General features: G+C 44.0%; 1 protein-coding gene across 1 annotated transcript in view; it reads right to left on the reverse strand.

Moving 5' to 3' along the window:
* Positions 1–4,881, reverse strand: part of SLC16A10 (solute carrier family 16 member 10) — a 55,207-nt gene extending 50,326 nt beyond the window's left edge. Inside the window, exon 1 of the mRNA XM_044426366.1 lies at positions 4,230–4,881. Coding sequence (XP_044282301.1) covers positions 4,230–4,671 — 442 coding nt within the window. The 5' untranslated portion in view covers positions 4,672–4,881. The remainder of the gene's footprint in view (positions 1–4,229) is intronic.
* Positions 4,882–11,334: the final 6,453 nt, after the last annotated feature.

The following is an 11,334-nucleotide window of genomic DNA, read 5'->3' on the forward strand; positions in this document are numbered from 1 at the left end:
AGACCAGTGGTCCACCCAATCCAACACTCCATTGACACAGTGGCAAACCAACCATGCACAAGGCCCCTCTAGCTGGATGAGTACAAGAGTCCTGCCTGCCCAAGTTCCTCAGCATCTGGGGAATGCAGGCACACCTCCTCTGACAACAGAGGTAACACATAGCTAACAAAGCTAGTAACCATGGATAGCATTCTTCTCCATCAATCCAATCCCTTTGTAAAATGTCCAAACTGGTGGCCACCACAACCTCCTGTGGCAGTGAATTCCACAGTTTAAGTGCTGTGAGAAAAAGTAGTTACTTTTATCTGACCTGAATCTCTCACCAGGCAGCTCCATGGGATAACCCAAAGGTTCTAGTGCTATGGAAATGGGAGAAAAATGACATCCTCTCCACTTTCTCCACACCTTGCATAATTTTAAAAGTTCCCTCTTGAAAGTTATTTTCAACACCTTTCCTAATTATGCTTAACATGGAGTCTGTCTTTTTCACAGCAGCTGCACAGGGGGTTGACATTTTCACCAGGCTGTCCATCACAACCCTATGATCACTCTCTTCATCAGTCACTACTAGTTCAAATGTCATTAGCGTATACTTGAAGCTGAGATTTTTTTTCTGTCCCAACATGTATTACCTTATGCTTCCTTACATTGAATCATATTTGCCACTTTCATGCCTATTCTCCCAGTTTGGAAATACCCTTTGGAGAAGCCCTTTTGGTTTTAACCATCCCAAATTATATGTTATCATCAGCAAACTAGGCCATTTCAATGCTTACTCCAAATTCCAAATCATTTATGAATATGTTGAAAAAAATGGTCCTAATACAGAACCCTGTGTGACCCTACTGGTTTTCTCCTGTGGGAGAAATCACCATTTATTCCCACTCTCTGCTTTCTGCATTTTAACCAGTTAAAAATCCACCCTTTATTCCATGACTGCTAAGTTTGCTCAGGAGTCTTTGATGAGGACTTTGTCAAAAGCCCTTTGGAATTCAGGTAAACAATCTCTACTGAATCACCAGTCCACATGTTTATTGACACTCTCAAATAATTCTAATAGCTTAGCAAGACAAGACTTCCCTTGGCAGAAGCCATATTCACCATTTTAACAGAACTTGTCTCTATATGTACTTACTCATTTTGTCTTTAATAAAACTTTCAACTAATTTACCCAAGCAGATATCAGGTTAACAGGAATGCAAACCCCTTGATTATTTTTAAAAAATTGGTGCTACGTTGGCTATTCTCCAGAGGCTGGTATAGAGGCTGATCTTAGGAACATATTATATATTTTTTGTAAATAAGGTCAGCAATTTCATATTTGAAATCTTTAAGAATTCTATGATGGATGCCACTTGGGCCCAGTAATTTATTAACTTTCAGTTTGTCAATAAGGGTTAGAAGCTCATCTTTTGTCACTACTATCTGCTTAGTTATCCCAAACATTATCTAGTAATGTCTTCTACACGTTTATTGTGCATTGTATGAATGAGGAATATCAGTCGAAAACCTACCTTTTCCCACTGTCAACTGCACTTTCTATTCAATATATATAGCACAACTAACTCTCATGCCAAAGAAAACACAATCCCTGACCACTGCAAACATATGTTTTATCCTGCAGGATTTTCCCCCCTTAACAGGATATAAGGCTTCAGTGAAAGTATGCAAAAAAGGCTTCTTTATGCTGCCCTACAAGTAGGAGTTGGCCACTGCACAGGTGTTGAGCACTGTGAAAATAGTTTGTAGAGCAGGAGCAAGTCAGGGAACTTGGCTTGAGATGGCTAAAAAAACCAAAGAAACACTTTCTTCCCCTACCCATTTTAGCTGCAGGCAGGGAACTAAGAGAGAATAGTCAGATGCAAAGGACTATGTTATGTAACTCAGAGATTTGAAACTACCTGGTTGTAATCAAATTCTGAGTGCCAAAGAATATGATTTCCTTACTTGATGAAACTGAAAAATTGTGATCAAGTTTTTGGAAGAGAAGCATGGATAATCTGGGTAGGAATTCAGTTTGTGGGCATTTGTAATATTTCAAAAGTAAATTAGCTAAATTGAATTGTTCAGGTTCAAGCTTCACTTTTGTTTTGTACACAAGTCTCAAGCAACTCACCTTTGCCTTTCGTAAAGCATATCCTGTGTTGCAGAAGCAAATGCTGGATCAAAGGAATGTTCTGATACTTAGACCTCAGACTTGCATCAATGCTGCATTCTATTTGGGGTCTCAGCCAAGTCACTTGCTTCCATCTACTCTACGATTCTGTTTTTAAACCACAGGAAGACCAGATACCTCTTGGAACACCACAACAGGGCATGAGGATAACAGATTTCTTATCTGGTTTCAAATGTATAAATCAGGTCTGGACAATACAGTGGCACATTGTGGATTATATAATCCTTAAGAAACTGCAGGTACTAGGTTGCATAACCAACCTGCACTCATGAATGCAGCAAGAGTGGATTATGAGAGAGTTCAACAAAACACACTCTAAAGCAGACCACAAATTATGTGTGGGTTGTTTAACTGTTGCATATTCCATATTCACCGGGTTCACACAGCAGGAGAACTCCTTAGTGGGGAATGCATATTGAAACTGGTAGCCTTATGCACCACAGCTTCACCACAACTTAAATAATCAAAGTAGGTTGCCATGCCACACAAACAGTTCCATACAGTCTTTACACATAGAAGTTCCATTTATCCATTGATCAAAGCAGATCAAAGGATTCTCATTGGTTAAACCCATAGGAGCTCTGGTGGGTGGAAGGAAGGGTATACATGGCAGAGGTTGTGTGTCAGGATTGGTAGAACATGCAGCATTCCTCCTGTTTGAGACTTTTGTCTAAACTGTGCACACTTTTAAATCTCTCTTTTCAGGAAACCAATTGAAGGGGCACCTGTGCTATGGATTGCACAATGAAAAATCATGGATCCCATACGTTGCAGCACCACCATAGTGCAAAACCAGGATTCCCTGGATTTTCGCATGAGATGCCAAGCCAGTGTGGTGTAGTGGGTAGAATACTGGACAGGACTTGGGAGAGCTGGGTTCTAGTTCCCAATCAGCCATGAAGTTCACTGGTTGAGTTTGGGCTAGTCACTGATTCTCAATCTAACCTATCTCATAGGATTGTTGTGAAAATAAAATTGAGATGAGGAAGATTATGTAAACCACCTTAGCCTTCTTGTAGGAAAAGGGGCAAAACATAAATGTAATAAATAAGCAACACAAATTACAACTGTGTTCATGAATTGCTTTGTAACAATCATAGATCCAAGGATCCATACTGCTGCCACAGCACAGAAAAACCAAATCTGAGGCAAAGATCTGCTTCTTTATGATGGCACTGTAGAGCTGAAACTTAGTACTAAAGCATCAGCAATCTTTTTATACAGGATTCTCCCCAAACCACTGTCAGTACACAGCTCATTTCTGTGTAATGCTCCATTACATCACAGATGCAAGGCTTCATGGTGCAGCTATAGAACAAAGACATGATTCCTAAGTAGAGGTTCCCTGTTTTTTTACATGGGATACTAACAATGCTACCACTAAATCATACTCGTGTCGCAGAATGGACCATAAAAACCACAGAACCAGAGCTTCACAGCACTGAAAAAAATTGGTTCCTCTAGTGAATAGTGTTGCTGTAGCACACAGCCATGAATGCTCTGGATTTTTTCAGGGGATGCTGTCAAAATCACTGCCTTAAAACAGATCAACATCTGTGCCTCTTAACTGCACACTAAAAGTCACAGAGGTGGCGCTTCAGAGTATATGGGTGGCAGCACATGCAGCACTTCCACTTCTTAAAATTCTTTTTAAAACATTATCAGCCACTACTCCACTCTTGCCTTCGCCAACATGCAGCCCTCCAGGAAGCACATCATACCCGGGTGGGGAAAGCTGCTCAATTCAATCTCTGCACTCTTTCAAATGAATGACAAGATCGCCTTTGAGGAAGGGAAGGGAAGGCAGCTCTCTGAAGTTCCATAGGAAGCGTGGAATCTGGAGCTTCAGAGAGCTCCCACTGTCTCCAACTGCATCCTGGCCATTCGCTTTAGCCCACTTCCACGCTTTCCATGGTTTCAGACTGAATCTCACGATTCCTCTTCTCTTGCACCACTTTCTCTGTCGCTCTCAAAACAGAGAGGCCGTTTTAGAGGCAACTGGGAGCACGGCTCCTTCCCGTGCTTTCCACCTTCCTTGCCTCTTCTCCCTCACCTGTCCTGAACATCAGCTGCTTGTCGTTGGGGTCTCCGAACTCCTTAAGCATGGACTTGAAGAGAATCCCGCCCGAGTTCTGGACGCCGAACACGGTTCCGTTGCACCACATGGAGGCCAGTATGACTATCCACCCCCAGCCGCCCTCGGGGGGCTCGAACGCCGCCGCGTCGTCCTGCTGGCTCGGGGGCGGCGGCAGTTCCCCCTTCTCCATCTTCTTCTCCTCGTCCTCCTTGGGAGGACTCCCCGCCCTCCCGCCCGCCGCCACCAAAGGAACTTCCCCGGCTGCCTCTGCCGAAGCAAGGGACGCCTCCTGCGGACACCATTCCCCACTCTCCTGCTTCGCCTCTCCGTCCACCGCCTCGCTCCCTTCGAGGAGGGGCGCCGTGGCGGCAGCGGCGGAGGCGTCCCCCGCTCCCAGCTCCTCACTGACGGGAGACATACTGGGCGGCAGCGGCGCCGCCGCCGAGAAGGCTGGCAAACGAGGCGGCCTCAGGAGAAGCGACCTCTCCTCCCTTCACTGCCTCCCTCGCACCGCCACCATCGCCCGAGGGCGGAACGGAAAACTCTGTCCGGCTGATCAAGGAGAAAGGGTTACTCTCGCGCGCGTGCGGCGACGTAATCTCCTCGGAAATATCAGATAGACGCCAAGGGAGCGGCAGCAGGAACCTGCTCCCGCGCTGTCTCGCACCGGCCCCCGAGGCTGGCAAGTCCGCCCGAGCCGCCTGCGGGTCCTTTTAAAGGCTCATTCTTCAGGGGCGGAGCCAACGGCAGGACGGCCCCCCCCCCCCCAATTCTGAGGCTCCCACTGGCTGCGGGGGTGAGTGAGTGAGTAAAACGCCGCCCACTCCTTGGGCCAGAAGAGGAGGGGGGATGGGAATGAATCTCTGCGCGCCGGTGGACGAGGAAACCGCTTTCGGGTGGGCACCGGTGATCAGGGAGTGCGGCGGGGGAGGGGAACGGAGCGCGTGCTCCGCGAGTCAAGAGTTAACGACCCCCGAAGGAGGAGGCTGGTGGCAGCAAATGGAGCGGCTTCCCTCCTCTTCGACGGGGAAGGGAACGCGGTGTCTTCTACACGTATTGTGCAAGCGAATCATATGTGTCTGCGCGCGCGCGCGTGCTCGCTCTCTCGCTCAAATATAAATATATATGCGCGCGCATAAATATCGCCCCCTCCACACAACCTCGGGATTCCGAGACTGCCAATGCAATAGGCTGGACAGGGGGTGTGCGTGTATGCTTGTGACGTCACTTCCCCCCCAACGACCATGACATAATGCATTGGCAGGGCTGCAGGGGGGGGAAGAGTTTGCCAAGGTACAGGACACAAGGGCATTCCTTTTTCCAGATCTTACTCAATACACATCTGTCTGGACTGATGCTTATTCCCAAAAGGAGAGGAGTAAACGATCTCCGTTGGAACATGGAGAAAGTTCATTGAGGACAAGTAGCACACCGAATGACAGCAGGGACAGATTCCCTCCTCGAAGCAACCTTTAAGTAACAAAGTCCAGGGGGGAGCTTTGCTTGTTAATGGCAAACATGCCACCACCTGATGGCTCTCTAAATGTAACAGATTTGCTCCTATACTCACTTATGTGTAAGCTCCATTAAACTCTTCAATACTTACTTCTGAACAGATGTATTCTTACACTGAATTGTATAAATAAACACAGAATCCTTATTTACACTAAACTCAAGCATAAAAAGGAGAAATAAAAACAATACATACTTTTATACTGATAGGCGCCACTGTGCTGTCCTAGCCAGGGGAAGAATCTGCTTACAGCTAAAAGGCTAGCTCAGGCTCGGTGAAGACTCAGGTATTTATGACTTATACTAAAATTCACAAACTAGAGCTCAGAAATAGAGCCATCCCAAGTTTTAAAGTCCAGGTTATCATTCCATTTTTAAACGCACACACAAATTCTTTCCAAACCACATCCCTTCCCAAATCATCTACCTTTTGTCAGTTGTCCCCTCCAATGACCCATTGACTATTGTCCTCTCCCCTGAATAGAATATCTCCACTCCCTGAAGGGGGAATTAACCTACATTCCCATTCATGGGGAAACTAAGTGCAACTACAGTCTCTCTTGGTTTTCAACCCAGGCCTCTAATCAGATCAGCTGCAGCAGAGTTCGGGTCAACCTAGCTAGAACTGTATAGGAGGCAGACTTATGAGAGACCCAGCTCTCTGAGCACACGGACCCCCAGTGACAAAGCATCAGTACACAAGCAAATCACGTTACTGTGTGAGTTCAGCAGGAGGGTGCAGAGGCCAGGACAATGAACCCTTTCCTCCTCTCTCATACTGTGTCAATGTATACTGTAAATTAACAGCTATAAGCAAATTCCCCACTTTAGTTTTCCAGACAAACAAACCTAATATCTGTTGAACAATAAACCAGTTATGAAGTTAGAAACTTGGCATAGGTATGAGGACTATCCAGTGTAGTGCATTGAATGCCACATGGATGATTATCTTTCAGCTTGACCGAAGTTATGGCTGTATACTTGATGTAATGAGCACCTGTCTCTCAGGGAACAAGTTTGTTCCCTTGAAGCCAAGGTTGCTGACTTGGAGAAGCTGAGAGGCAGATAGGATAGCAGGTGAGACCTTGAGGACTAAACAGCAGTATCCTGATGCCCAAAGCAGCGATGTAAACAGTGGGGTTCCACAGAAATCTCTGTTGGGAACAATACCTTTCAACTTACTCATAAATGATCTGAAATTAGGAGTGAGCAGTAATGTGGCCAAGTTTCCTGGTGACACTAAATTACTTAGGATGGTTAAAACCAAAAGAGATTGTGAAGAGCTCCAAAATGATCTCTCTAAACTGGGAAAATAGGCATCAAAATGGCAAATGGAGTTCACCCTAGGCAAGTGTAAAGTAATACACAGTGGGGCAAAATATCTCAAGGTGAGTGACCACGAAAAAGATTTAGGGGTTGTTGTGAACAGCTTGATGAAAATGTTGACCCAGCATGTACTTGCTGTGAAAAAGGCAACCTCCATGTTAGGCATAATTAGGGCAGACATTGAAGATAAAATTGCCAATATCATTCTGCCTTTATGCAAGTCTATGGTGCAACCACAGTTAGAATATTATGTACAGTTCTGGTCACTACACCTTTATTTAAAAAGGATATTGTAGAGTTGGGAAAAGTGTAGAAAAGGATCAGGTAAAATGATGAAAATTTCAGAATAACACCCCAATGAGGAAAGGTTATAACAACTGAAATGGTTTAGTTTAGAAAAAGGCAAGTAAAGGGAGACCTGAGAGAGGTGTAGAACATGGATAAGGAACCCTTTCTCTGTGTATGTTCTTCTGCTACAACAGTAATAGGAACGATTTGGGATCATCCCATGAAACTGATTGCTAGAAAATTCAGCATATAAAAATTCAGCAAGTAAAAATGCCTGTGCTCATAAGACATAGTTGAGATGGAATGTTTTTCCACATGATGTAGTTTTGGCTACTACTTTAGATGAATAAAGACTAGGCAAGAGGGGATTGCACAAATCCATGGAGTAGAAGGCTATCAATGGGTTTCTAGTACTGATGGCCACATGCTGCCTTCCAATCACAAATACTGGGTGTGCTCACAGAAACACGAAGCCATGGCACACAGTCACCACAAAACATGGTATCCTTGGGTTCAAACAGACACTTGGTTTGCATACATTCATGCTTAAGGCTGCTTCACAGGCAGATGCTGCTGGTTCTCAGAGTAGCATAAACACTCTGCTATTTCCAAGAATCATTCCAGAAAGTTCAGTGACCAGACTGGAGCTCCAGTAATAGCTCTCTCTGCCATCACTGTTGCTGGAGACAGCATGACACAATGACCAATGCCACTAAGATTCCAAAGCTGCAGCTGGGCATCAGGAAGGCATTGCAGGGACAGATAAAAAAGCATAGCAATGCAGCTGATCAGAGGGTGGCGGCCTCTGACACAGCAGTTGCTAGGCAGAACAGGATACTGGAAACCATAGGCAGCTCTTGCCACAAAACTCTACGATGGAAATATGGAAGATGCACAGATAGATGTCAACTTGATTCAGAGTGGCAAAGAAGTCACGGTAAAGTGCAGAAACCTTCCCACAAGCTGTTGTTTCTCCATGTGGTTTCATGGAAACCAAGCATACCACACTCCACCACGGATACTGGGTTCAGATATATTGACAAGCCATGTTCCTGCGATTTCCATCACAGGTTATCATTACATGTGAACCCGCCAACTATGTTTGGTGTACACAGGTTGTTGGGGAACTTGGACAGCAAGGTGCTTTTGAATTCATGTCCTGTTGTGGGAACCTGTGGACAGCTGGCTGGGAACTGTGTGAACAGAATGCTGCAGTAGATGAACCTTCAGTCTCATCCAACATGGCTCTTACGTTCTTAAGTTTCCCTAGACTAGATGGCATAATTAGTCCATAAAAGCTTAGCAGCAGCAGCCCATCTGTTCCAGTATATAGCGGTGAGAGCTATTGCCTATGTAAACAGCACCATGTTTGTGCCCAAAGGAGACAGATAACAAGCAGAAGGGGAGGGGAATGTGATATAGTGGCTGGAAACTGAACAGGAACCCTCCCTAAGAAATTAACCAAGCAGGAAAAGGAGGACTGTAGTGGAGTCCTTTTGCCAGCTATTGCATTTGCAATCTACCCAGATGCTAAGATCAAGAGCCAGGGAATGTCTCCAGTTGCATGGAGGGAGGCATGGTGGCCTTCTCAGTGGCAGCCCTCCAGTTATGGAACAAACTCCCTACCAAGGCCTGCTTGGTGCCAACTCTAATAGCTTTTTGGTACCAGGTTAAGACTGTCCTCTGTGACAGAGCATTTAATTAGTTTGTATATTATATTGAAGCAATATGTCAGCTGCTTCACAGGACTTGTGATTTAATTTGTGTAAGCTACTGTAGCTTTAACAATTTGATTTCAATTTGCATTTTCAATTCTGTATCACATTTTATTATGTTTTTATTGTTATCGTGTATTTTACTGCATTTTGTCTTCTGTTGTAAACTACCCAGAAGGCTCCTGGTATAGAAATACAACAATACATTAATTAAATAATTAAATGCAACTGTGTGCACAAATTATGTTCAATTAAGTGTATATTTTGTGCATGTCAGAACACATACCTAATATAAATCTACTGTGCTCAATGTATATAATTATAGTAATTATTATGCATTGCCTTTTTGTCTAAATGTGCCCTTAAGACAATTTAAAACCACATGATACATATCCAACAACTAATTAAAAGGAACCCACACACACATATAAACACCTGTGTTCTTGGAGCTGTGCAAAATATAAGATTATATAAATATGAGATAGTTGAGAGTTTTGTGTTACTAGAGGATCAGATAAGCTAAGACTGTTAGCTCAAGATTTATTTTATAGTAAAGCACCTCCGCTAAGTACAGATTTATCTTCCGTTGACAAAGTATCACTAGTTTCACCTGTGTATTGAATGTCCTTAATCAGTTAGCATTAAGAAAGGGTGGATAGAATCTTTTCTAAAGAAGGGTAATTTTCCTGCATTGATGGTTGATGGGAATGCTACAGAACTATGGATTAACAGATCTCTTGTCAGAATATCCCTATGCACTATAGACTACAGAAATGTAATGATAGAAAGAACTCTGACTTCTTAAAACATGCATAAAGTGCATAGAAGGCACACCCTCATTAAAGCGGCAGTTGTACTGCTGGTTTATCTAACAATTGCACTGCTGGCTTAGATGAAGGCTAGAGGGACAACACAGCATATTGTGGAAAGGTAATGATAATTGAACAACTAGGAAGCAGAGAGCAGATAGTGACCAACCTTGTGAAGAAGAGAGAGAAAGGCACACATTCTGGCAGCACATTTGCTGAGATGATAGTGACACAGTAAAAGAGGGCCGTTTACAGAAGGTGGAGAGATGCTTCACTACTCCTGAATCCACTGCCTCTCTCCTGCAAGACTGTCCCCCACCCTGCTCAGTTTCATAGACTGAAGAGTAGGGTTGGATTATACACTGCATGTGTGCAAGCAGTCAGCTGGTGAAGGAATGGTTAGCCACCACCTTCTTGTCCATCTGTTTGTCAGGACAAATATATCGTCTTTGTTACAACTTGTACACCATCTATGTACAGAGGAGAGGCACAAGAGCTACCTGTCCCCAGGGACTTTGTAATCTCTTTGGAAAACAGCAGAGGAGGCGAAAATACATCTTGACCTTCTGTATCAGTGCAGTGTAGGACTGCATGCTGCCCTTGTAGCATTAGTGAAGGGAAACATATAATCAGAATGAGAGAGACCAATCTGGTCAATGTTCAGGGCTGGCTTTGAGGGAATGCAGAAGTCAATGGCTAAAGCAGGAGGTGGGGGAGTGTAAAGTCCTTGTGTACATGTGACTGACCAGGTGGGATCCTTAGGATCAACTCTTTTAGGGACACTAGAAGTCACTTCTCTTCTTCCTTTTCCATTCTCTATTTAAACAGTTTCAAATAGTTCTATTTCAAATGGCTCTGTTAGAAATAAAGCTCCGACCCTTGTACCTAACATTCTAAACCACATGACAAGACAAATCAAGAAGGATTTTACTAAAACTTCATTCTGGATAAAGTGAACAAAAAGCTGCTAGCCAATGATAGTCTAATTTATATTCCATTCATTTCAAGGGATCTACTCGAAGTAAGACAAACATTGGGTACAGCCCCCAAAACTAGCAAGCAACCCGAGCAACCCGAGCAGAATAAGAGTCTTAGAATTCTAATTATGTTTTTTTTTTTTTTCTAAGCCAACTGACTTCCATTCTCTGGGTAAGGTTTCTTGACATATTTGACTGCTAAACATAGAAACAGAGTGAGTCAGAAGGGGTCTCCTGGGCCATCTAGTCTGACCCCCAGCTCCACTCATGACATGCCTACCATGTGCATGTCTAGCCTACCATTGAACACCCTCACCAGTGGGGCTTCAACCACCTCCCATTTTTTGGTTTTAAATTGGTTGAAGTTTATTGTCTGCATAGTGATTAAGAAAACAGAAGCTGGTTGGTGTTATCCTGGCATTTAATTTTCTTTACCTTAGAACATAGCTGTTCA

Source organism: Varanus komodoensis, unplaced genomic scaffold (genome assembly GCF_004798865.1).
Source record: "Varanus komodoensis strain SLA01 unplaced genomic scaffold, ASM479886v1 scaffold1, whole genome shotgun sequence".
In the NCBI taxonomy this organism is placed as follows: Eukaryota; Metazoa; Chordata; class Lepidosauria; order Squamata; family Varanidae; genus Varanus; species Varanus komodoensis.